This window comes from Trachurus trachurus, assembly GCF_905171665.1.
Source record: "Trachurus trachurus genome assembly, chromosome: 22".
NCBI classification, from domain to species: domain Eukaryota; kingdom Metazoa; phylum Chordata; class Actinopteri; order Carangiformes; family Carangidae; genus Trachurus; species Trachurus trachurus.
Window position 1 is genome coordinate 2,201,180 of NC_139907.1, and position 27,516 is coordinate 2,228,695.

Here is a 27,516-nt window from a genome sequence, read left to right on the forward strand (position 1 = left end):
TTTTTCTTTTGGTTTTTTGCTTTTTTACATTTTGATATAGTATTCTTTTACTACCTCAAAGCCAGCATGAGTCAGCATCTTAAAATCTATAAATTATACTCATTAAACTGTTTTTATCCATAAAAATATTTCATTATAGTGCAAATCAAAGTAACACCAATGACACAACAAAAAGAACCACGTTGATAAACGACATTTTAATTGAAAATATCTTAGGTGAAGCTGAAAACACAGCAGACAGGAAGTAGAGTCAATCATGGCTCCCCTCCCTCCTCTACTAACTTGACTGAAGTTTACTGTGACTCTGAGTCCAGGTTTTAGTCAAACTCACCTTCAGTGTGTGGAGTGTCAACAGGTTGAAGCAGCAGTGTTGTAGCTGGACTCACTCACAGGAAGTTGTTAGTTTGGTCTGAAGCTGAATCTGATCGTCTCCTCTTCAGTCTGCGTCTCTGGGACTGAGGAAGAACAACCTCTTTCCTGGTTTAAGTCTGTGAGTCATGTGAGGGGGCTGAGCTGTGTCAAACTGAAACTTAAGCAGGATGATGTTACATTAGCTCAGTTTAGTTTCGCTTTGTGAACACATGAATCAGAAAAGTCAGAAGAAATAGTTCCTATCAGGACTTCAAACTCGCAGGACTTGAGTAAACGAGCTTTTTGTCTCCTGGCCTTTGTGAGAAGCCCTTAGAGTTCGGGCCTTGCACTTAAGCTGTGTGGTTGAGTTGAGACTCACCTTTGAACCTACCATCCCACTTGTCCTGCAGAGACAGGTCACTGAGTAAGTAGACAAGTAGTTGTAGTAAGTAGACACAAGATAAATCAAAGCTGCTTTATAACAGTGGGTCATGGTAACAGCAGTACAGTTCATCCATTCAGGCTTAGGCAGATGAGAGTTGAATGTGGTCTAAGGTAAGAACAAATAACAAAGGAGACAATTACTAGAAGAATTCAAACAACCAAATATCGTCAAATTATGCTGCTTGTTAAGACGCACACAACTCCCTGCACTTGGAAACCAGAGTGTCCTCGGTGTGCTGTCCTGACAATGTCCCTGTTACTGCACCGATCTACCAGCAGCATGTGTTTCATAACGCAGCTGCTCATCTTCACCACAAGATGTCACCCTCACATCAGTCTGCTGAAACTCAACAGGCAGCTGTGTGATTTAAAATCTGATTAAATGTGTAGTTCCACTAAAAATATAACTGGTGGCGAACACACAGCTTCTACAACCGACAGTCAGAACTGTATTTTTGTTTTATTTTATTTTATGTTATTTCTAATGGGCGTAGGTTGGGGATGGTGAAAAGTGAATTAAGCCAAAGTGACATTAGGTGCAACACCACTGGGCTCCAATACACACTCATTGAAAAAAAACCAAAAAAACATCTTGTCTACTGAAAAACACACAACTCACTCACTGTGGTGTCGGGCTGAATTCGCTTTTATTGGTCACTGTTCTGAAGTCCTTCTAAAAAAAATAATCCTTCAATTGATTACAAAGCAGGCCTGAAGATTATTGTGTAACTCAGCTACCCAATGTGTTAAAAGTGTTAAAATAATATTTCATGCAGGTTTAAATAGTCTAATGAAAGGGTTAACAGTGTAGGTCGGAGATGCATTATTAGCTAAATATTTCAATTTCATTTTATTTTGAAAAACACATGGTGAAAGAGGAAGTACCGATCGAGAAAGAGGTGAATACTGGTCCTTCATTGGTGGTGGAAGGTGTGTGATTGACGGTGTCAGATAGGAAGAGAGAGATAGTGTAGGCTACATGTGTGTGTGGTTTTTGGGGAACTTGACAGAGAGACGATCGGAAAAGAGACGTCAACAGAGTCACATGGCGACAAGTGTGTAGTTTCACTAGGGTAATGTTAGACTTATGGAGAAGACAGTCTGCTGCACATTTACCTGGATATCTGAGCTGCGCCTGATCGAGACATTTCTACTCGAAGTTTCTGTTGTAGTTGTGCACGTTTTGAGTGTTATTATTATTATTAGCACTGGCTAGTAAAGTGAATGGACTGTTAGCCGCTGCCTAGCTAAACCAGCTACCAGCTAACTCTGTGGGCTGAGCCTCATTGTTTCCCATGCGGGACCGTGAGGATTCATCTGAAACGCTGTCAGGGTGAGTGACAAGAGACTCCATCACTGTCTCACCTGTCTGTCTGCTTCCATGTTGATCTACCTTCAGCATCGCCTTTCATCAGACTGGGTAAACTGTCTTCTTCGGAGTTGAGCTGAACTCGAGGTAACACTTTTCCTTTTTACTGTTCTGTCGATTATTGTCAGAGCAATTACCACGGTAATACAATTATCACGATTATTATGCATTTATTTCACAGCTATGTATGCATAAAATCAAATAGTCAAAGTATGATTTGATTTCATTAGGCTACTACAGAAAAGTAGGTTGAAATATTCAAGTTATTAATTGTCATCACATCAAATGTTCAAGTTTATTTTAATCGATTTTTTTTATTGCAAATGACAAGCTTTAAAATCCTACCGATACTGATAACTGTGATAATTTGATCACTGTAATCGAGATGTCAAGTTTTCTATATCGTTACATCCCTAATCGGCTACAATTGGAATAACTAGAGGTGTGTGTGATTGATTGACAGGTCTGTTCTCAAGTAATTGATTCAATGTTACATTAAATGTAATTTAACAAACCAAAACAAAGTTACACATGCGGTAACAAGCAGATGTTGTGTAATTTTCTTTTCCTCCGTGCAAACCTGCCTCTTTTTGTTCCAATGTTTTGGAAAAGTCTCGGTAGATCTAGGAATCTTTATGATTAACTGTAGTGTTTAATACCTGGGTTAGGCCTAATCGTGACATCCTTAGTTATGTGGATCATGTGGATTAAAACTGGATTTCCTCGCTTTCAAGCATCGTAACGTTAGGCCTGCAGCGGATTTTATTTAGATTTTTGTGCGTGCGTTGTGTGGGCCCACTGAGTTGAGTTTGACTGTATTGCACAAAGCTAAATATGTTGGTTGTTTAAAGGTGCTTTTGAGTAGCTTAACAGTTCATTTTTGTTTAAACTTGAAGAGTATTTTCTTGCAACTTAAAAAGATATGGGTTTAATTTCATTAACTGATGGTGAACCTTTTTCTTTCATGCCTTAGGCTAATTGTGATGACAAACAAAGAGAACAAAGACTTTAAGTTATTTTCTCAGAAAAGTGAATTAGTTTCTGTTTCTTGACATTTAAGACTAAGTAAATAATTGATTTATATTTTCTAAATCAGAAGCACTCTGCCTGCTCATTTTTGAACCAGTATTTCTCAACCCGCTCTCTTTCCACGTCGATCATGGCTGATATCACCACCGTTGCTGCACTGTACTTGCTGTACAAGTCCTATCGCGTTTGGTGTGAACGCCCCTTAACATCGTCAGCACCCGGTCTACTCAGGTCCACTGAGCGGAGCCGACACAATACAGGCAACACGAGGTAATGTAATCATGTTCATTTAATGTGATCGCTAACCGAGATGAAAACTTTAAAGACCGTACGGTGATTATGATTATTGATAATGACGAGCTAAGAACGAGAGTCCACATTTATTTATTTTTATTTTTTTTAATTTTTTATTTAACCTTTATTTTACCAGGCAAATTGCTTGAGATACAAAAATCTCTTTTACGAGCATGGCCTGGCCAAGAAAGCAGCAACAAGATAATATACACACAAAGAAGTGAGGACGAATATGAGAGAGAGAGAGAGAGAAAAGAGAGAGAGAGAGAGAGAAAGAGAAAGAGAAAGAAAAGATGAATGACGTCCAGAGTTCTACAGTCCGGCAGGGATATGGGGGGAAGAGAAGGAGGACGGGAGGGCTGTGTGGTACAAGGGGAGGCTGTACCAGGGGATCCTGAAGGAAGAGAGATTATGTTAAATCAGCCAGGGCAGAACAGAACAATGCACAACAATACACACTAAAAGAACGGTAATCCAGTGATGCTAAAATACTAAACAGTAAAACATTTACACACTCCATGATTTGCCATTAAAAAACAGTTAAGTCTGGTTTTAAAATCGGAAAGGCTGATGAATGCCTGTAGTTTTAGTGTTTTTTGGAGATTGTTCATTGATGGCTTGTTATGATGTCTGTCTATCTTTAGCTCGAGAAACTGTATTTTTAATGTTTTATTGTGATGTTTTAAATTGGTTTTAAAGGTAGTTTAAGTGTTAATTTAAACTTGCACTGAAGTAATGTTTCTTGATAAATAAGCTGTATTGCACTTACAAATATCGTGTTTATGTTGATAACTGTGATAATTTGGTCACTGTAATCGAGATGTCAAGTTTTCTATATCGTTACATCCCTAATCGGCTACAATTGGAATAACTAGAAGTGTGTGTGATTGATTGACAGGTCTGTTCTCCAGTGATTGACAAGCTGTGAGAAACCGGAGGATCGGACGGAGGAGCTTCAGTGGTTTGTGCATCGTTTTGAGTGAGTTGTGTTGAATTTCTGCTGCTTCCTGGGTCTTTGTGGAGGAGGATGTTACAGGGACAGTTTCTCTCTTAGTTACTGATCTTTAATCAGTTTCCATTTCACCGTGATCACGGCTCGTTCTTTGGCGCTAACAGAGCAGAAGGAGCTGATATCCACATGCATCAAAACTTTCAGGTTTAAGACATGAACTTGTTTCTGTGTCCTTGTTTCACTGGTGTTGTTTTGTATTGAACATAACACATTCACTGTGATCCACCGTGTTTGAACTGAAGTGTTTGTGTTTTACTGTGATTCTAAGTGTCTACACTGTGAAAACTGATTGACTGACCCAACAGACGAAGGACATCATGTATGGAGCTGTGATGATGAAGATGAGAATGAAGTGTTCAAGAACAGCAACATTAGAACATTTTTATTATCTATTTACTGATCATAAGAAATCATCCTGTAATTATCAACAAAGTTAACAGATTAATTATGTTCATTTTGTCTTCTCAAATATATTAGTTATATTTTTCTTGTGTTCAGACAATTGAAATCAAGAGTGATGTTACCTGCTTGACAGTTTCGACTGTGACTCCAGTCTTCCTCAGAAGCGTCATCCGACGTGTTACTGACGTGTCATTTATCAGCTGGTCGGTACGGCGGACCTGGATAAAAGAGGCCATAGAGATCAGGAAGCGGGCGAGGGACACCATCAACTGGGACGAGGGGGCGTACACTCTCTCGCACACCTGGGATTCCGTGCTCCAGAGACCACCCAGGGCGGAGGGGGCGCGGTCGGTACGGCGGGCTCTGACAGGTCCGCCGTACCGACCAGCTGATAAATGACACGTCAGTAACACGTCGGATGACGCTTCTGAGGAAGACTGGAGTCACAGTCGAAACTGTCAAGCAGGTAACATCACTCTTGATTTCAATTGTCTGAACACAAGAAAAATATAACTAACAAAGTTAACAACCCGAGCATTAAATATGAATAAGTCAGTGAATATCAAGATCAAAACAGATGAATATAAAAACCATGAGGAATTTATACACAAGATAAACATTCAAGCAACAGGATACATTAGAAATCCAGTCCAACAAACTGCAGCTGAGTCTCCATCATTGTGTGGACAACACCACCCTCTGGTGATCAAATGTTGCAGCTGCATCATGAAGTGACCTCATATAGAATTGCAGGAGTGCAATGAGAACATGAAGTGTTTCTATGTGGGAGTGTGAGCAGGTTCACAGAGTCACTGACAGTACAGTAGTCTACACATCAGACCTGCTGTGGACTGGACCGTCCAATCAGGAGGGAAGAACTCCTCCATCCTAATCACTGTTGGTCTTGGTGTCATCACATCAATCAGACAATAGTTCATAGATTTTGCATAATCTCGGATGAAGAGTTTCTACACATTTGAAACTTTTCATTCATGCAAAAAGACATGAATGAATCTTGTTTGAAACTCATCAACTGAAGCAGAATTCAAAATGTAGTTTGTTGAATGTGATCAATGATCAGATGAGACAACGGGTGCAGTTTAACAGGACAGCCTTTTATGATGAACTGACATATTTACAATGAAAACAGCTGTTTTTGTTGTTTCAGTTTAGTTATTGTTTCTCTCTCTGCATAGATCTACACAAAACCACAATAACACAAGATTAATAACATAAAATGAGCCAAAACCACAGACCACAGAAGAAGAAAAGGGTAACAAAAACCATTTAGAAGTCAAAGAGAAACAACAATGTTTGCAATAATGAGACAGCAGTAGGACAGACAGTTTAACAGGTTCAATTCACTGACTTTTCCCTTTAAGAAATCAAAGTCAAAGTCAAAGTGTCTTTATTTGTCCCAAACAGGGAAAATTGATTTGCAGCCAGGAAGATCCACACATTCGAACACATACACAAATGGGCAGATTAAAAGGACCTACTGCAAGATAAAATATGATTAAAAAGTGCCAATAATGTACAAACAAATAAATAATAAACAGCATGGGACCTAAAGTAAAAAATGCAACGGGCAGGTTACAACAGCCGTGAACAGTCTGTATACAATTATCTACTGTCTCTGAAATAAACAACATTATACATATGATGATCATCTTTATCTCTAACTGCTCTGCTCCACTGTCACTGACACCTTCACTGGTAACAGCTTCAGTGGGACTTTATCATCAGAGTAAATGTATGGAAACATCTTCTGAGTGCAAGTGTGTGTGAAGGTGTGTATGTGTGTGTCAGTTTCAGGATCAAAGAACGACAGTTTTCCTCTGTTCAAGTCCAGATTCACTCTGATCCTCTGGAGCTTCTGCTGCACTGGGAGAACAATGTCTAATGCTGATGGTGAATGTGCTGAGTATTTACCTTCATTTAACAATAGTCCCCATAATCCAGACCACATGTTGTCTCCCTTCCTCTGCACAGACTCTGTTAACACACCCAGTAACCAGAATGTAATGTCTCCAACCTCGACATCCCAGCTGTGAGTCCCTGAGTTAAAACCCTCAGAGCCCAGGACAGAGCAGGAATAACCAAACCTCTCTGGATTGTTTGGAAGCTGCTGTTTGTCTCCTCGTCTCACACTGGTCAGATCTTCAGACAGGATGAGTTCTGGTTGAGCAGTGTTTGGGTCCAGAACCACAGGACTGTAGGAGACCATGTCTTTCATATTGTTCCAGATGTTGAAGGTCAGGTTGCCCAGGTGTTTGGCCTGGTCTATCAGAGCTCCTGAGTCCAGCTGTGGATCCTCCAGCAGGGGGCGCTGCTGGACTCTTTCCACTGCAGCCTTGTAGTTGAGCAGGAATGAGACGTCTTCAGCTCTCAGCTCGTCCTCTGTGGCTCTGACTGTGTGTGAAAGAGCTTCTATCTCTCTGCTCAGAGCCTCCATCTTCTCCTTCATCCTCTGACTCTTCTGCTCCTCTTCCTCCCTCAGTGCAGCCATCCTGGCCTCCTCTTCCTCTTCTAGAAACTGGTGAAGCTTCTTAAACTGCTCCTTAATCTGCCTCTCTGTGTGTCGGGCCTGGACCTTAATGTGTTCTGCTGTTCGACCAAACTTCACTTGAACTTCTTTGAAACTCTTTAACTTCTTCTTTAAGGGCTTCAGAGTTTCCTCAAGTTCCTTCTTGAGTTGTGAAGCAGCTTCATCGATGGGTCTGATTTGGTGGTTGTTGTGCATTTGTGAATGCAGACAGGCAACACACACTGGCTGCTGATGGTCCAGACAGAAGAGTTTGAGTTTCTCAGAGTGCAGACTGCAGAGAGGCTCTGAAGATCTCTGCTCTCTCTGCTGTAAGAAGCTCTCACACAGGGTCTTAAACGCCAGGTTAACAGGTGGTTCTTCTGTTGAAGATCTTCTGTTACAAACTGGACACCGTTGATTTTGTTCCTCTCTCCACCAGCTCTTCAGACAGTCTTTACAGAAGCCGTGGCTGCAGGACAGAACAACAGGATCTCTGAAGACCTCCGTACAGACCTGACAGCAGAGATCCTCCTCTAATCTGGAAGCCATTGAGTCTAGAAATGGAGCTGAAAACACAGCAGACAGGAAGTAGAGTCAGTCATGGCTCCCCTCCCTCCTCTACTGACTTGACTGAAATTTACTGTGACTCTGAGTCCAGGTTTTATTCAAACTCACCTTCAGTGTGTGGAGTGTCAACAGGTTGAAGCAGCAGTGTTGTAGCTGGACTCACTCACAGGAAGTTGTTAACTTGGTTTGAAGCTGAATCTGATTGTCTATTCTTCAGTCTGTGTCTCTTCACTGATGGAAAAATGCAACAGTTTCCTGATTCATCTCGTGTGAGTGGTCAGTGGTGGAGCTTAAAAACTGACTGAAAAGGATGTGGCATCATTTGTTTCAGTTCAGATGCAGCTGTGGGTTGAATGTAGTGGAGCAAAAGGAAGTGGACAGTCATCTGTTTGGTTACCAGCTTACCCTCTTAATACTTATTAAAGGCAGCACTGATGCTGTGTATACCTGGGTTTTGACTCACAGTCAAACACTCTTAGTGTGTAGTCTGACAAGAAAACCAGTAGTCACATCGTCAGGCTTACGAGTACAACACATTCTGCCAACTATATTCTTCAAAAATATATGTACTCAATATTGAATATATTCTTTATATTCAAATTTAAGAGCATGTGTGTAAACAAAAAAACAAAGAAAGAAAAATCAAGGTTCCTTCAATTAGAATTCCAAAAACAATAGAACCACAAATAACTGTTCTCCTTGTAAAGATGTACAATATATTTTGTTCTGAGTGATGATCTACAGTGCTATGAAGAAATATTTGCCCCCGTTTGATTTCTTGTTTTTTGAATATTTGTCACACTTAAATGTTTAGGGTCATCAAACAGATTTTAAAGTGATGATTTCATTTACTTAGAGAAAAAAGCTATCCAAACCTATGTGAAAAGGTAATCCCCCACCCCTTGTTAAATCATAAACTAACTATATGGTAAACCAAATATTTTTGGAAATCTGAGTTCAATTTCACTATCTACATCCAGGCCTGATCATTGCCAGAGCTTTTGAATTAATATATCACTTCAATGGCACCTGTCTGACAAAGTGAAGAGATCTCTAACAGCAACACATGATATTAGAAATTCAAGAACAGATGTAGAAACAAAATTATTGACATCTAGGCTACTAGTCTGGGATGCATTACAAAGCCATTCCTAAAGCTTTGGGACTCCAGCAAACCATCATGAGAACCATTATCCAGGAGTCCAGCGGGTTTTTACATGGCTGTGTCCACGAGCTAAGGTCCATGAGGTCTAATGGGAGCCATGTCCAGCTCCACTGGTCCACTGGTCAGTCCAAGAGAAGAGAAAAGGAAGGAGAGCAGGAAAGAATAATGAGACAGCGGGAGGACAGGTGGAGTTCAACTGGTTCAGTTCACTCTTAACTGCTCTGCTCCACTGTCACTGACACCTTCACTGGTAACACCTTCAATGGGACTTCATCAACGGTGTCAATGTATGGAAACATTCTCTCAGAGAAAGTGTGTGTGAAGGTGTGTATACATACTGATACTTACATACACATGTGTATGTAAGTATCAGGATCAGAGAACACCAGTTTTCCTCTGTTCAAGTCCAGATTCACTCTGATCCTCTGGAACTTCTTCTGCACTGGGAGAACAATGTTTGAACCTGATGGTGAGACAGCTGAGTATTCACCTTCATAGAACAATATTCCCCATAATCCAGACAGTATGCTTCTTCCCTTTCTCTGCACAGACTCTGGTAACACACCCAGTGTCCATCCTGTATTGTCTCTAACCTCGACCTCCCAGCTGTGAAACCCTGAGTTAAAACCCTCAGAGCCCAGGACAGAGGAGTACCTATCAATCCTCTCTGGATTTTCAGGAAGCTGCTGTTCATCTCCATCACTCACACTGGTCAGATCTTCAGACAGGATGAGTCCTGGATGAGCAGTGTTTGGGTCCAGAACCACAGGACTGTAGGAGACCATGTCCTTCATCTTGTTCCAGATGTTGAAGGTCAGGTTGCCCAGGTGTTTGGCCTGGTCTATCAGAGCTCCTGAGTCCAGCTGTGGATCCTCCAGCAGGGGGCGCTGCTGGACTCTTTCCACTGCAGCCTTGTAGTTGAGCAGGAATGAGACGTCTTCAGCTCTCAGCTCGTCCTCTGTGGCTCTGACTGTGTGTGAAAGAGCTGCTATCTCTCTGCAGCATAGAGCAGCATTCATGGTTCCATCAGTTACTGCAAGTCGTCCAGGTACTGAAGCAGTATAACAGCCCCCGACCATCACCCCATCGGCACCCTCATATTGGTAAGATGCTCCTTTTATGAAATGCTGTATTAGTTTCAAACCAGATGGGACGGACGTCGGACACCTTCCAGAGAGTTCAGCTTCTGTCTTGTCAGTTCACAGAGTATTTTTGGAAAAGTCAAGGGGATCATCAAGATTTTTTTGTTTGTTTTGTTTTTGTGTTTTTTTTGGCAAAAATGAGACAAGCCTTTGTGATCTTTTTGGTCAGCAGTGGTTTTCACCTTGGATGCTGTTTTTGTCCTGTCTCTTTCTTATTGTTTCCTGCAGGTCTTTAGAAGATATTCTGGGTCCTTTTGTGACCTCCTGGATGAATTGTTGCTGTGCTCTTGGAGTATTTTAGTAGGGTGGCATCTTAGGAATGTTTTCACCACTGTTCCAAGTTTTCTCCATTTGTGGATAAAGTGCTCTAACCCGTGGTTCACCCACTTAGCGCTGTCTAGAAGAGCCTTGGAGACAGTGTGCTTCTTAGTGTTTGATTCCTGTGTCTTAGCCCGCTGTTTGGGTGTCCTTTTACTATTCTGTCCTCACTCTTGCATAGCCGGACAAGGCTAGACAGATAGTGAACAAAAACTCAGGCAAAGCATCTTCCTAGTATGTGGTTTTTACTGTTGTTGTTTCTGTAAAACTGAACAATACAGACCAAATCAATATATTTTGCATACAGTACATAAACATACTTAAAATAATGACAGTGTACACATGTACAAAAAACACTCATTAAATTCTTGTAAACAATACTCATGGACAGGGGGGGGGGCGAATATCGCCACATTTTTAATTTTTTTAAGACGTTAGTTTAGGCGGCAGCTCTTTGTTGTTAAGGCGGCCGCCTTAACAGGAAAGCGCTGCGGGAAACCCTGACTTTGCAGACAGATAGATGCAGTGACTTTGTTTTTCCATCTTTTCTTGAATCTCTTTGGATTGTAGCATGATGTGTTGCTTTTTGAGATCTCTCAGCCAACTTTACTTCACTCAGACAGGTTGTATTGAAGTGAAGTTAGAAATCAAGAGGGGGGGCAAATACTTTTTCACAACACTGTATGAACAGACGTCAGTGTAGTGTCTACAGACTATCAGATCAGCTGTGTGTAGCTAACAGCCTCTGTAGCCTGATTCAAACACACCTGAGCTCATGACCTCAACGAGTTCAGTTTGCATGTAGTTCATAAACATGACAGACAGACAGACAGGTATCTGCAGTGTGTGTAGCTTCAGGTCATTCTGCAGCTCAGCTCTCTGTGTCCTGTGTCGCCCCCTGCTGGATGAACCCTGACACTACACTAAACTAAAATACACTACACCACACCACGTGCAGAGACACAATCTTGCTACAAACTCAGGAAATAAACTTCATCAGTTTGACACATGAGCTGCAGAAACTCACAATTTCATCCTCTCCATGTTCACTGTTATTTCTACTGTCTGTATTTCTATTAGTGTAACTGTCAAAGAAACAGAAAAGCAGCACATGACTGAGTCAGAACAAGATTTTATTGTGTTGATGAAAAACAGGAATAAATGTACATTCAGCTTTTATGATGGACTGACTTGTTTACACTGAAATGATCTGTTTTTGTTCTTTTCAATATAGTTATTGATCATCAGTTTGTTGCTCTTTGTAGATCTACACAAAATCACATTAACACGAGATTAATAACATAAAATGAGCCATCATTTAAACTACAGAAGTAGAACTGGGAAATAAAAACCACTGAGAAGTCAATGAAAAATTAGAATATTATAAATATGATGATGATCTTTATCTCTTACGGCTCTTCTTTAATGTCACTGACACCTTCACTGGTAACAGCTTCACTGGTACTTTATCATCAGAGTAAATGTATGGAAACATCTTCTGAGTGCAAGTGTGTGTGAAGGTGTGTATGTGTGTGTCAGTTTCAGAATCAAAGAACGACAGTTTTCCTCTGTTCAAGTCCAGATTCACTCTGATCCTCTGGAGCTTCTTCTGCACTGGGAGATTGATGTCTAATGCTGATGGTGAATGTGCTGAGTATTTACCTTCATTTAACAATAGTCCCCATAATCCAGACCACATGTTGTCTCCCTTCCTCTGCACAGACTCTGGTAACACACTCAGTAACCAGAATGTATTGTCTCCAACCTCGACATCCCAGCTGTGAGTCCCTGAGTTAAAACCCTCAGAGCCCAGGACACAGCAGTGAGTATCAAATCTCTCTGGGTTGTCAGGAAGCTGCTGTTTGCCTCCTCGTCTCACACTGGTCAGATCTTCAGACAGGATGAGTTTTGGATGAGCAGTGTTTGGGTCCAGAATCACAGGACTGTAGGAGACCATGTCCTTCATCTTGTTCCAGATGTTGAAGGTCAGGTTGCCCAGGTGTTTGGCCTGGTCTATCAGAGCTCCTGAGTCCAGCTGTGGATCCTCCAGCAGGGGGCGCTGCTGGACTCTTTCCACTGCAGCCTTGTAGTTGAGCAGGAATGAGACGTCTTCAGCTCTCAGCTCGTCCTCTGTGGCTCTGACTGTGTGTGAAAGAGCTGCTATCTCTCTGCTCAGAGCCTCCATCTTCTCCTTCATCCTCTGACTCTTCTGCTCCTCTTCCTCCCACAGTGCAGCCATCCTGGCCTCCTCTTCCTCTTCTAGAAACTGGTGAAGCTTCTTAAACTGCTCCTTAATCGGCATCTCTGTGTGTCGGGCCTGGACCTTAATGTGTTCTGCTGTTTGACCAAACTTCATTTGGACTCTTTTAAAACCCCTCAACTTCTTCTTTAAGTGCTCCAGAGTTTTCTCAAGTTTCTTCTTAAGGTCTGAAGCAGCTTCATCGATGGGTCTGAATCTGTGGTTGTTGTGTTTTTCCGAATCTCTGCAGATGAGACACACTGGCTGCTGATGGTCCAGACAGAAGAGTTTGAGTTTCTCAGAGTGCAGACTGCAGAGAGCCTCTGAAGATCTCTGTTCTCTCTGCTGTAAGAAGCTCTCACACAGGTTCTTCAACGCCAGGTTACGAGGTGGTTCATCTCTTGAAGATCTTCTGTTACAAACTGGACACAGTGGATCTTGTTTCTCCTTCCACCAGCTCTTCAGACAGTCTTTACAGAAGCTGTGGCTGCAGGACAGAACAACAGGATCTCTGAAGACCTCCGTACAGACCGGACAGCAGAGATCCTCCTCTAATCTGGAAGCCATTTAGTCTGTGAGAGAAGCTAAACACACAGCAGACAGGAAGTAGAGTCAGTCCTGGCTCCCCTCCCTCCTCTACTGACTTGACTGAAGTTTACTGTGACTCTGAGTCCAGGTTTTAGTCAAACTCACCTTCAGTGTGTGGAGTGTCAGCAGGTTGAAGCAGCAGGACTCACTCAAAGGAGTTGTTAGTTTGGTCTGAAGCTGAATCTGATTGTCTCTTCTTCAGTCTGCTTCTCTTCACTGATGGAGAAATGCAACATTGTCTTGGTTCATCTAGTGTGAGTGGTCAGTGGTGGAGCTTAAAAACTGACTGAAAAGGATGTAGCATCATTTGTTTCAGTTCAGATGAAGCTGTGGGTTGAATGTAGTGGAGCAGTTGAACCAACAGGAAGTGAAGAGTCATCCATTTCTTTATCAGCTAAGCCAAGAGTTTATGCACAGCACAGATACTGTGTAGACCTAAGTTGTGACTGTCAAGTCTTGCCTTGTGCGCAGTCTGATAGGAAGACCAGCAATGACAGCTTACAGCTTAAAAACAACACATTCTGCCAGCTCTATTCTTATTCTTCAACTAAATTCATAGTATATTTGTAAAAAGTTAGGACTGAATTAGTTGTAATTAATTTGTTGCATTCTTTTAAAAACCACCACAATGTTGAATCAGTGGGAGCCCTGAGCTTGTTTCCCTGCAGCTTGACAGTTGCATCTGGGGGTGATTGGGTTTACTTGTCGATCATGACAAACTGCTCCCTGGTTTGTCCGAGTTGATTAATGTGAGTGGGCGGAGCTTTGCCAACCATTTAAAACAGGTTGATTTTCATTCCAGACTTTTGACGGTATGGTGAAAACACTTGGTGCAGCAGCTCTGCTCTGATCCTGGTTTTCCCCAGCACTTATGCACATTGGACACCAGAGTGTCATCGGTGCGCTTTCCTGACTATGTATCTGTTACTTACCCAGTCATCACTGCTGCAACCCACTTTGTTGACACCCCCGGTATGCTTCCTCATCCTCTCACTCATCTATGGTCCTCTGCTTACAAAATGCAGTTCACAACCACCACCCACTGATCTTCTCACCACTGTTTTTCACACTACCACAATACCTCCACCCTCAACCCTCAGCACAGAGTACCTCAGCTCCAAGTTGTCCCTCACAATATTCCAAGTGAGGTATCGGGCTCAGGAGAATCCATGCGAGGAAGGCAGCAGCTCCTGATTGCATCAGCTCCAGACTCCTGAAGTCCTGTCCTGACCAGCTCTGCTCAGTGATTGAGCGCTGGTGAGAGTGCAACGACTGTGGAAAACAACCTGTACGTCCCAACAGCTACAGGCTGGTGGCACTGACATCCCAACTGATGAAGACCCTGGACGCTGCAGACTTCAGTAACAACATGCCCACCTGTCACCTTGAGAAGTAGAAGAAGAAGACGACTCTGCAATTGTTGGCCTTATCACTCAAGGGGACATTAGGGAGTAAAGAAAACGGATTGAGGATTGTGGACTATTGTATCTGAGGAACCACCTCTAGGTCAATGTGGAGAAGACCAAGGAGCTAATGATGTAAGGAGCAGACACCCCTCTCCAACACTGCTGAACATGGCAAGGACATTGAGATGGTGACATTTTACAAGTACCTGGGCATTCACCTGAACAATCGACTGGACTGGACTGGACTGGACTGGTAATACCACTGCACTTTTCAAAGAAGGGTCCAAGCAGATTATATCTGCTCAGGAGACCAAGGACTTTTAGAGTGAAGGGGGCACTCCCTAAAGGGATATTTTGGTGTAGGTTTAACCCAAGGTAAGACCGAGTTGAACGCCCCCTGAAGAGAACAAGTTTGTCGACCACAAACTTCTCTAGTTGTAGTGGCTTCAGCACAGACAATGTAATAGCAAAATTCTGCTGCCATACTTAGTCAACAGTACGAATAGGGTCCAAGCCCATAATACGAGGCATCAAACACTTGCTAGTTTTGTCCAAAGTGTAATAGGTTATTTGTAGTGCTGCTCATTTAGTTTAAGAAATAGACAGCTCCAGTTGAACTGTATCCGCTAACGGAGCTAACAGACCTAACAGACCTAATGGTGCCAATGGAGCTAACACAGCTAACAGTTTAACAGAGCTAACAGGTACTCGCCGATACCCATGCCGGCAATTTTGGCAGTATTGGAGTCATTTAGTGCAACAACGATGTAAATTTCCCCAGTTTGCGATCTTATCTTATCAAATCTTATCTTCCTTACGTCAGTCTGCTGCCTTTCCAACAGTAACCCCCAGAAATGGGCAGAAGTGTGATTTAAAATTAGATACATGTATTTCGACTAAATTTCCTCTAGATGGTGCAAAGCATCTACAACTGATAGTTTTTATTCAGAAATGGTCAGAATCAGAGAGGAGTAACATTTGGGGTGAAAAATAACGAGACTGAAAGTTAAAATGAGCTCAGTGGGCACATGTGTTTTATTTTTTCAATTTAGTTATGTATGTATGTATAATTTTAGAAAAGTTTGTCAAATACACAACTCTGTTTTAGTACTAAGTCTCTAATGTGTGTTTTTCATCTTCAGAGGATTTTCTTTCATTAAAAACAAACAAACAAAACAACACACCCGAGTAAACATTGATGTATAAAACTAGATATTATATGTTCCGTATATTCTAGATACATACCAGTTAAATAACTGAAACAATATGCAGTTGAAATTCAGTACGACTGAACTGCTGCTCAGCCTCCATCATTGTGTGGACAACACCACACTCTGGTGGACAAATGTTGCAGCTGCATCATGAAGCGACTTCATCACATCAATTAGAAAACAGTCCCGAGTATTTTGGATAATTTTTAAATTGAAATAAATTTATCAATTGGAGAAAAAATTCAAAATAAAGTTTTTTGGATGTGATCAATGGTCAGATGAGACAACAGATACAGTTTAACTGGTTAAGAAATAAACAACATTGTAAAACTGATCTGCTCCACTGTCACTTACACCTTCACTGGTAACAGCTTCACTGGGGGGTTTTCACCAGTGCCAATATAGGGAAACATTTTCTGAGGGAAAGTGTGTGTGAAGGTGTGTATGTGTGTGTTGGTATCAGTATCTAAGAACGACAGTTTTCCTCTGTTCAAGTCCAGATTCACTCTGATCCTCTGGAACTTCCTCTGCACTGGGAGATCAATGTCTGGACCTGATGGTGAACATGCTCTGTATTTACTATTATAGAACCATATTCTCCATAATCCAGACCCTATCTTCTTTCCCTTCCTCTGCACAGACTCTGTTAACACACCCAGCCCCCAGTACGTATTGTCTCCAACCTCGACATCCCAGCTGTGAGTCCCTGAGTTAAAACCCTCAGAGCCCAGGACAGAGCAGAAAGTATCGATCCTCTCTGGATTGTCAGGAAGCTGCTGTTTGACTCCTGGTCTCACACTGGTCAGATCTTCAGACAGGATGAGTTCTGGATGAGCAGTGTTTGGGTCCAGAACCACAGGACTGTAGGAGACTATGTCCTTCATCTTGTTCCAGATGTTGAAGGTCAGGTTGCCCAGGTGTTTGGCCTGGTCTATCAGAGCTCCTGAGTCCAGCTGTGGATGCTCCAGCAGGGGGTGCTGCTGGACTCTTTCCACTGCAGCCTTGTAGTTGAGCAGGAATGAGACGTCTTCAGCTCTCAGCTCGTCCTCTGTGGCTCTGACTGTGTGTGAAAGAGCTGCTATCTCTCTGCTCAGAGCCTCCATCTTCTCCTTCATCCTCTGACTCTTCTGCTCCTCTTCCTCCCTCAGTGCAGCCATCCTGGCCTCCTCCTCCTCTTCTAGAAACTGGTGAAGCTTCTTAAACTGCTCCTTGATCTGCCTCTCTGTGTGTCGGGCCTGGACCTTAATGTGTTCTGCTGTTTGACAAAACTTCACTTGAACTTCTTCAAAACTCTTTGACTTCTTCTTTAAGGGCTCCAGAGTTTCCTCAAGTTCCTTCTTGAGTTGTGAAGCAACTTCATCGATGGGTCTGATTCTGTGGTTGGTGTGTTTTGTTGAATCTCTGCAGACAAGACACACTGGCTGCTGATGGTCCAGACAGAAGAGTTTGAGTTTCTCAGAGTGCAGACTGCAGAGAGGCTCTGAAGATCTCTGCTCTCTCTGCTGTAAGAAGCTCTCACACAGGGTCTTCAAAGCCAGGTTAGACGGTGGATAACCTTTGGAAGATCTTCTCTTACAAACTGGACACAGTGGATCTTGTTTCTCCTTCCACCAGCTCTTCAGACAGTCTCTACAGAAGCTGTGGCTGCAGGACAGAACAACAGGATCTCTGAAGACCTCCGTACAGACCGGACAGCAGAGATCCTCCTCTGGTCTGGAAGCCATTTAGTCTGTGAGTGAAGCTGAAAACACACACAGCAGACAGTCAGACTTGACTGAAGTTTACTGTGACTCTGAGTCCAGGTTTTAGTCAAACTCACCTTCAGTGTGTGGAGTATCAGCAGGTTGAAGCAGCGTCTCTTCTTCAGTCTGTGACTCTGTGACTGACAAAGAATAAACTGTTTCCTTGTTTGTCTCAGGTGTGGGTGTGGAGCTTTGTCAAACCCACAAACAAGCTGAGTTTCATTCCAGACTTTTAATTGCTGGAAAAAGTTGATGCAGCAGCTCTGTTTCTGTTTTTTTGTTTGTGAACATGAATCAGTCAAGTCAGAAGAACTAGTTCCTTTCAGATAGAAAGTCATTGTAGTGTATTATCCACCTGTACTTTTGCTTTAATACCTTAAATTATTGTATGTTCTAGAAAAACTTCAGGGGCCTCATTTATAAAACATTGCACAGGATCGTTACTAAAAGTGTACTCCCAAAAGCCAAAGTTTGCGTACGCCAAAAAATATTCATAAAACCCTGCGTACGCACACACACACACACAGCAAACGTCCCTTTCATAAATCAAAGAGTGCCTCAAGCGTGCGCAGCTGGATCGGCTTCATGTCCCGCCCTGTACACACCCTTTTTTAACCATAGATGGTCAATGCAAACTACTTAATGAATGCTGACTGCATGTAAATAAGTCTGACGTGCTCTTGTGGTTTAAGGTAAGAACAAACAACAAAGAAGACAATTACAGTATTAGAAGAATTCAAATAACCAAATATTGTCAAGTTATGCTGCTTGTTAAGACGCACACAACCCCCCTGGAGTCAACCTGAGTAAACACGCAGACATTTACTGGACAAAGATAAGAACAGTTTAACAGTAACCTCATCACGGTGTACAAACACCAGATGTATCAAAAACTTTCAGGTTTAAGACATTAACTTGTTTCACTTGTGTTGTTTCATATTGAACAACACGTGATGTGTAGAAGACTACCGTGTTGTCTTGTTGACAGCTGATAAAAGTCTGTGATTCACTGTGATACACCATGTTTGAACGTAAGTGTTTTTGTTTTACTGTGATTCAAAGTGTCTACACTGTGAAAACTGACTGAGCAACAGAAGAAGGACATCATGTATGGAGCTGTGATGTCCGACTAGCTGTTTCCACATGTTGTGTATTCATGACTCTCTGTCCACATTAACCTCACACACTCTTTACTGTGAACTAGAAATAGAAAACTGTTAGAATAGTCCAGTTCATGAATTTGTTTTACTCATAATGTAATTTTTATCAATGAAAAGCTGCTTAATAAACATCTACTGTGATTCACCTGGTCTGAGTGTTATTTCCCGTCAGCCTCATGATGAATCCAACAGGACACTTTGGTCAAATTGTGTTTTCAGTATCAGTAATATTAATAAGAGCATAAAAAGCATGAAGAAAACACAATCTCTAATATCTACCCCTGGATCTGTTATTGCCAAGGGTTCAAGGACAGCAACATTAAAACATTTCTATGGTTTATTTATTGATTACATGGCCATCATAAGAAATCATCCTGTTATTAACAAATTGAGGACAAAACCACTTCCATCAGTGTGTTCTTTATGATACTGTACATGTTGTTATCTTTTAAATTCATAGCAGATATGCTCCATTAAAAAACATCACACAGCAAAGCTTCATATATGACTTTATTTCACATTCAAACAACATTAATGTCAGAAATGTGAAACACTGGAATAGAATTAAATACAGCTGTAAATGATGTGAAGATGAACCTCACTGACACATGACCAGTTTTAATAAAAGCGGCTGACTCTCCAGTAAAACACTATTAGTAAGACTTATAGTAGAAAGGATGCTTAATAGAAAATGACAACTTTGATAGAAATGGCAGTTGACACAGGCAGATATCTGTGTTTGTTTTATCAGTTTGTTGCTCTTTATAGATCTACACATCTAAATAACAAATCAATAAAACAAAGTGAGTACAGTGAGTGTAAAAAATTAAGAGACTCCACCATGTCTGAACCACCACACCGCCTGACTGATATTATATAAGCTCACCCTCAAACCTCCAACCTCTCTTTCCCCCTCTAAACAAACTAACAACCAACCAGAAGTATTACCTCTTACCTTCCCAAGTTTAATTGTGGATGCATGAATTGAAGTGAGTACTTTTCTTCATTCTGATTATTGTTTGAAATGGAAATTGATGTTTTCTTTCATGTAATTGTACAGGAAATCATCCACCACCTTTTGCTCTCTACCATTTTCTGTTGCTGCCATCAAATAAAGCATTGTATGGATTGCTGGATTCCGTGTCTGAATGTGAACACCTAATTGAATATTCAGTGAGCCAGCACCAATTACAGTATAGGTTTTTCAATGACTGAAATCATTTAAACCACAGAGGCAGACAAAGAAATAAAAAACAGTGACAAGTAAAAGAGAAATAAACACAGTTTGTAATGATGAGGCAGCAGGAGGACCGGTGCAGTTTAACAGGTTCAATTCACTGACTTGACTTTGAGAAACAACATGATCAATATGATCATCCTCATTATCTCTAGTCTGCTCCACTGTCACTGACACCTTCACTGGTAACAGCTTCAATGGGATGTCATCATCACCACTTGAAAAGTAGGGAAACATCTTCTCAGTGAAAGTGTGTGTGAACGTGTATATGTGTGTGTTAGTATCAGGATCAGAGAACAACAGTTTTCCTCTGTTGAAGTCCAGATTCACTCTGATCCTCTCGAACTCCCTCTGCACTGGGAAAACAGTGACTGGAGATGATGGTGAAAGCGATGAGTATTTATTACCAGTGAATCCTATTCTCCATAATCCAGGCAGTATGCGTCCCATTCTTTCCACAGACTCTGCTAACACACCCAGTGTCCAGAATATACTGTCTCCAACCTCGACATCCCAGTTGTGATTCCCTGAGTCAAAACCCTCAGAGCCCAGGACAGCCCAGAAATAACCAATCCTCTCTGGATTGTCAGGAAACCAACGATCATCTCCTGCTCTCACTCTAGTCAGATCTTTAGACAGGCTGAGAAATGTCCCAGCAGTGTTTGGGTCCAGAACCACAGGACTGTAGGAGACCATGTCCTTCATCTTGTTCCAGATGCTGAAGGTCAGGTTGCCCAGGTGTTTGGCCTGGTCTATCAGAGCTCCTGAGTCCAGCTGTGGATCCTCCAGCAGGGGGCGCTGCTGGACTCTTTCCACTGCAGCCTTGTAGTTGAGCAGGAATGAGACGTCTTCAGCTCTCAGCTCGTCCTCTGTGGCTCTGACTGTGTGTGAAAGAGCTGCTATCTCTCTGCTCAGAGCCTCCATCTTCTCCTTCATCCTCTGACTCTTCTGCTCCTCTTCCTCCCTCAGTGCAGCCATCCTGGCCTCCTCTTCCTCTTCTAGAAACTGGTGAAGCTTCTTAAACTGCTCCTTAATCTGCCTCTCTGTGTGTCGGGTCTGGACCTTAATGTGTTCTGCTGTTTGACCAAAGTCCACTTTAACTTTTCCAAAATCCTTTAACTTCTTCTTTAGGGGCTCCAGAGTTTCCTCAAGTTCCTTCTTGAGTTGTGAAGCAGCTTCATCGATGGGTCTGAATCTGTGGTTGGTGTGTTTGTCTGAATCTCTGCAGACAAGACACACTGGCTGCTGATGGTCCAGACAGAAGAGTTTGAGTTTCTCAGAGTGCAGACTGCAGAGAGCCTCTGAAGATCTCTGCTCTATCTGCTGTAAGAAGTTCTCACACAGGTTCTTCAACACCAGGTTACAGGGAGGATTTTTTCTTGAAGTTCTCTTACAAACTGGACATAGTCGATCTTGTTTCTTTCTCCACCAGCTCTTCAGACAGTCTCTACAGAAGCTGTGGCTGCAGGACAGAACAACAGGATCTCTGAAGACCTCCGTACAGACCGGACAGCAGAGATCCTCCTCTGGTCTGGAAGCCATTTAGTCTGTGAGTGAAGCTGAAAACACAGCAGACAGGAAGTAGAGTCAGTCATGGCTCCCCTCCCTCCTCTACTGACTTAACTAAAGTTTACTGTGACTCTGAGTCCAGGTTTTAGTCAAACTCACCTTCAGTGTGTGGAGTGTCAGCAGGTTGAAGCAGCAGTGTTGTAGCTGGACTCACTCACAGGAAGTTGTTAGTTTGGTCTGAAGCTGAATCTGATCGTCTCTTCTTCAGTCTGCGTCTCTGGGACTGACAACGCCCAAATAAAGTTGTTCCTGGGACTTTGCCCTTATTCGTAATAAACCAGGTAGGTTTATCTCAGGTGAGTCAGGTGAGTGGGTGGAGCTTTATCAACCAGAAAACAGCTTGAGTTTCATTGCAGACCTTTATTTTATTGCTGTTGATGCAGCAGCTCTGTTTTTAGTTCTGTTGCTGAGACTGACTGGTAATGTATCAGTTGTACTTTTAAATCCTTGTTGTGTTTGATGGGAGGGTGCTTTACCTGTGTGTTTACACTGTTATTATGTGTTTCAGAAACCACACACATGCTTGTGTATCATCCAAAGAAAGGTTATTGGGACCAGCCAGACTTCTGACCAGTGTGGTATATTGATGTGTTGATGAAAAGAAGGGATCACCGCCGACACGTCTTCACTTGCATTCAAAAAGTAGTTTATTAATAAGAAGAAGAATCAGTGTACAAAAAATGTAGAATGTTGGAGCATTTCATGTTGCCAATGTGAGATCCAATGTGAGATCTCTCTCTTTATATACTTTCTAACTCCAAAACTCCACCTTCTCCCAACATAAGGATATTACTTTCCATATTAGGCATTAACTGTTCAACATTAATGGAAGCATTCTGTAAATCCAAACAATAGCTGTATCTGTCTAACATACACAGTTCATGTATTGTGTTCATAAACACAAGACAGGATCTCGCCTATATATAATTTTACGACCTTGAGTTCATGCTTCGGACAAGGCTGAACATCAGCTTAAGGCTCTGTAACAACAAAAACACATTCTCCTCGGGTACCTCTCACATGGGTCACTCATGCCTCATCTATTACTGTTACTTACACTTACACTACACCAGACTCTCCACAGAGATTTATACTCTCTAACCTCCCTACAATCATCACCATTTTTTTTTCTCACTCCTTGCGTTGACATTTATCAAATTTTTTATCCCGGATTATTTACCTTTTTGCATATTTGTCACACTTAAATGTTTGACATCATCAAACATATTTCAATATTAGACAAAGATAACCTAAGTGTGCATTTTTTAAAATGATGATTTCATTTATTAAGGCAAAGACCTATGCAAAACCACCTGGCCCTTTGTGAAGAAGTAATTGCCCCCCTTGTTAAATCATGAACTAACTGTGACAAACCAAATGTTTTGGAAACCTGAGATCAGTTTCACTGTCCACATCCAGGCCTGATCACTGCCAGACCTGTTGAATCAAGAAATAACTTCAATAGAACCTGTTTGAGTGAAGTGAAGGAGGCTGAGAGATCTCAGTTCAAGAAAAGATGGAAAAACAAAGTCACTAACATCTATCTGTCTGGAAAGTGTTGCGAAGCCATTTCTAAAACTTTGAGACTCCAGTGAACCACAGTGAGAACCTTTATCCACTAATGGATGACCCCAACAGCATTTGACCCTGAGGTCACAAACTGATGGCTGGACATTCTCCTTCAAGATTTTCTGGTAGAGAGCAGCATTCATGGTTCCATCAGTTACTGCAAGTCGTCCAGGTACTGAAGCAGTATAACAGCCCCAGACCATCACCCTATCGACACCCTCATATTGGTAAGATGCTCCTTTTATGAAATTCTGAATTAGTTTCAAACCAGATGGGACGGACACCTTCCAGAGAGTTCAGCTTCTGTCTTGTCAGTTCACAGAGTATTTTCGGAAAAGTCACGGGGATCATCAAGATGTTTTGTTTTTGTTTGTTTTTTTGGGGGGGCAAAAATGAGACAAGCCTTTGTGATCTTTTTGGTCAGCAGTGGTCTTCACCTTGGATGCTGTTTTTGTCCCGTCTCTTTCTTATTGTTTCCTGCAGGTCTTTAGAAAATATTCTGGGTCCTTTTGTGACCTCCTGGATGAATTGTTGCTGTGCTCTTGGAGTATTTTAGTAGGGTGGCATCTTAGGAATGTTTTCACCACTGTTCCAAGTTTTCTCCATTTGTGGATAAAGTGCTCTAACCCGTGGTTCACTCACTTAGCGCTGTCTAGAAGAGCCTTGGAGACAGTGTGCTTCTTAGTGTTTGATTCCTGTGTCTTAGCCCGCTGTGTGGGTGTCCTTTTACTATTCTGTCCTCACTCTTGCATAGCCGGACAAGGCTAGACAGATAATGAACAAAAACTCAGGCAAAGCGTCTTCCTAGTATGTGGTTTTTACTGTTGTTGTCTCTGTAAAACTGAACAATACAGACCAAATCAATATATTTTGCATACAGTACATAAACATACTTAAAATAATGACAGTGTACACATGTACAAAAAACACTCATTAAATTCTTGTAAACAATACTCATGGACAAATCTACTCTGAGGCTGAAATGTAAAAAGACCACTGCACACTGCAGGCTGCTAGCTGTTGTACTGAACAACATAGAGAAGGGAAAAAACAAAACTTAAGGAAAACAAAACTTAAACCACTACCAAAGGTCACCAGTTGGTGGCTACAAAGGTCAGGGATCAGCACAGTGGCATCTTAGGAAGGTTTTCACCACTGTTCCAAGCTTCCTCCATTTATGGATAAAGGCTCTAACCCGTGGTTCACTGGAGTCCCAAAGTTTTAGAAATGGCTTTGCAACACTTTCAAGACGGATAGATGTCAGTGACTTTGTTTGTCCATCTTTTCTTGAATCTCTTTGGATTGTAGTATGATGTGTTGCTTTTTGAGATCTCTCAGCCAACTTCACTTCACTCAGACGGGTTCTATTGAAGTGAAGTTAGAAATCAAGAGGGGGGGCAAATACTTTTTCACAACACTGTATGAACAGACGTCAGTGTAGTGTCTACAGACTATCAGATCAGCTGTGTGTAGCTAACAGCCTCTGTAGCCTGATTCAAACACATCTGAGCTCATGACCACAACAAGTTCAGTTTGCATGTAGTTCATAAACATGACAGACAGACAGACAGGTATCTGCAGTGTGTGTAGCTTCAGGTCATTCTGCAGCTCAGCTCTCTGTGTCCTGTGTCGCCCCCTGCTGGATGAACCCTGACACTACACTAAACTAAAATACACTACACCACACCACCTGCAGAGACACAAACATGCTACAAACTCAGGAAACAGCTTCATCAGTTTGACACATGAGCTGCAGAGACTCACAATCTCCTCCTCTCCATGTTCACTGTAATTTCTACTGTCTGTATTTCTATTAGTGTAACTGTCAAAGAAACAGAAAAGCAGCACATGACTGAGTCAGAACAAGATTTTAAAATGTTGATTAAAAAAAACAGGAATAAATGTAATAATAATAATAATTCATTTAATTTATGTACATTCAGCTTTTATGATGGACTGACTTGTTTACACTGAAATCATCTGTTTTTGTTCTTTTCAATTTAGTTATTGATCATCAGTTTGTTGCTCTTTGTAGATCTACACAAAATCACATTAACACGAGATTAATAACATAAAATGAGCCATCATTTAAACTACAGAAGTAGAACTGGGAAATAAAAACCACTGAGAAGTCAATGAAAAATTATAATATTATAAATATGATGATCCTCTTTATCTCTTACGGCTCTTCTTTACTGTCACTGACACCTTCACTGGTAACAGCTTCACTGGGAGGTTAATAAAAGTGCCAATACATGGAAACATCTTCTCAGTGAAAGTGTGTGTGAAGGTGTGTATGTTTGTGTTAGTATCAGGATCAGAAAACGACAGCTTTCCTCTGTTGAAGTCCAGATTCACTCTGATCCTCTGGAGCGTCTTCTGCACTGGGAGATCGATGACGGGACCTGATGATTTGAAGATTTTACCTTTAAAGAGGCATATTGTCCATAATTCAGACATGAGCTTGTATCCCTTCCTCTGTGCAGATTCTGGTAACACACCCATTGACCACCCTGTATTGTCTCCAACCTCGACATCCCAGCTGTGAGTCCCTGAGTTAAAACCCTCAGAGCCCAGGGCAGAGGGGAACTCATCACCAAACCTCTCTGGATTGTCAGGAAGCTGCTGTTTATGTCCTCCTCTCACACTGGTCAGATCTTCAGACAGGATGAGTCCTTGATTAGCAGTGTTTGGGTCCAGAACCACAGGACTGTAGGAGACCATGTCCTTCATCTTGTTCCAGATGTTGAAGGTCAGGTTGCCCAGGTGTTTGGCCTGGTCTATCAGAGCTCCTGAGTCCAGCTGTGGATCCTCCAGCAGGGGGCGCTGCTGGACTCTTTCCACTGCAGCCTTGTAGTTGAGCAGGAATGAGACGTCTTCAGCTCTCAGCTCGTCCTCTGTGGCTCTGACTGTGTGTGAAAGAGCTGCTATCTCTCTGCTCAGATCCTCCATCTTCTCCTTCATCCTCTGACTCTTCTGCTCCTCTTCCTCCCTCAGTGCAGCCATCCTGGCCTCCTCTTCCTCTTCTAGAAACTGGTGAAGTTTCTTAAACTGCTCCTTAATCTGCCTCTCTGTGTGTCGGGCCTGGACCTTAATGTGTTCTGCTGTTTGACCAAACTTCACTTGAACTTCTTCAAAACCCTTTAACTTCTTCTTTAAGGACTCCAGAGTTTCCTCAAGTTCCTTCTTGAGTTGTGAAACAGCTTCATCGATGGGTCTGATTCTGTGGTTGGTGTGTTTTTCTGAATCTCTGCAGATGAGACACACTGGCTGCTGATGGTCCAGACAGAAGAGTTTGAGTTTCTCAGAGTGCAGACTGCAGAGAGCCTCTGAAGATCTCTGCTCTCTCTGCTGTAAGAAGCTCTCACACAGGTTCTTCAACGCCAGATTACGAGGTGGTTCTGACTTTGAAGATCTTCTCTTACAAACTGGACACAGTTGATCTTGTTTCTCCTTCCACCATCTCTTCAGACAGTCTTTACAGAAGCTGTGGCTGCAGGACAGAACAACAGGATCTCTGAAGACCTCCGTACAGACCGGACAGCAGAGATCCTCCTCTGGTCTGGAAGCCATTTAGTCTGTGAGTGAAGCTGAAAACACAGCAGACAGGAAGTAGAGTCAGTCATGGCTCCCCTCCCTCCTCTACTGACTTGACTGAAGTTTACTGTGACTCTGAGTCCAGGTTTTAGTCAAACTCACCTTCAGTGTGTGGAGTGTCAGCAGGTTGAAGCAGCAGTGTTGTAGCTGGACTCACTCACAGGAAGTTGTTAGTTTTGGTCTGAAGCTGAATCTGATCGTCTCTTCTTCAGGCAGCGTCTCTGTGACTGACAAAGAACAAAATGTTTCCTGGTTTGTCTCAGGTGAGTTAGAGTAGGGGGCAGAGCTTTGCCAAACATGTAAAACAGGTTGCTTTTTGATGGTGTGGTGAAAACACAGCAGCTATGCTCTGATTCTTAGCGTAAATAGAATATTGTTTAGCCAGAAACATATCATAAAACATATATAGAAAATTATAGAGGTCAAAGAGGTCAAGGAAAGTAAAAGGACATAACATTTTCAGGACTTTGGGTTAACTCTCGCCCTAGTTAGGCCGGTGCATATTCTCATTTGCCCAGGTCATAGTATTTCAAAGGAGGTTAAATCGAAAGCAACTGGACTTAGTTATTTGTCTAGGA

The 27,516-nt window shown here is 42.1% G+C and overlaps 2 protein-coding genes across 2 annotated transcripts; both read right to left on the minus strand.

Annotated features, from left to right (window-relative positions):
• Positions 1 to 6,579: 6,579 nt before the first annotated feature.
• LOC311005857 (E3 ubiquitin-protein ligase TRIM39-like) lies at positions 6,580 to 17,788 on the minus strand (the record flags this gene model as incomplete). The annotated part of the gene is made up of 2 exons (XM_083998467.1): positions 6,580 to 7,731; positions 16,421 to 17,788. 2 exons carry the CDS (start codon positions 17,786 to 17,788, stop codon positions 6,580 to 6,582), a joined length of 2,520 nt encoding a protein of 839 aa, XP_083854593.1.
• A 1,083-nt stretch (positions 17,789 to 18,871) lies between these two features.
• LOC311005859 (uncharacterized protein) lies at positions 18,872 to 26,914 on the minus strand (the record flags this gene model as incomplete). Its single annotated transcript, XM_083998469.1, has 4 exons — positions 18,872 to 18,889; positions 20,309 to 21,745; positions 24,086 to 24,105; positions 25,525 to 26,914. The coding sequence occupies 4 exons, from the start codon at positions 26,912 to 26,914 to the stop codon at positions 18,872 to 18,874; spliced, it is 2,865 nt and encodes a 954-aa protein (XP_083854595.1).
• Positions 26,915 to 27,516: the final 602 nt, after the last annotated feature.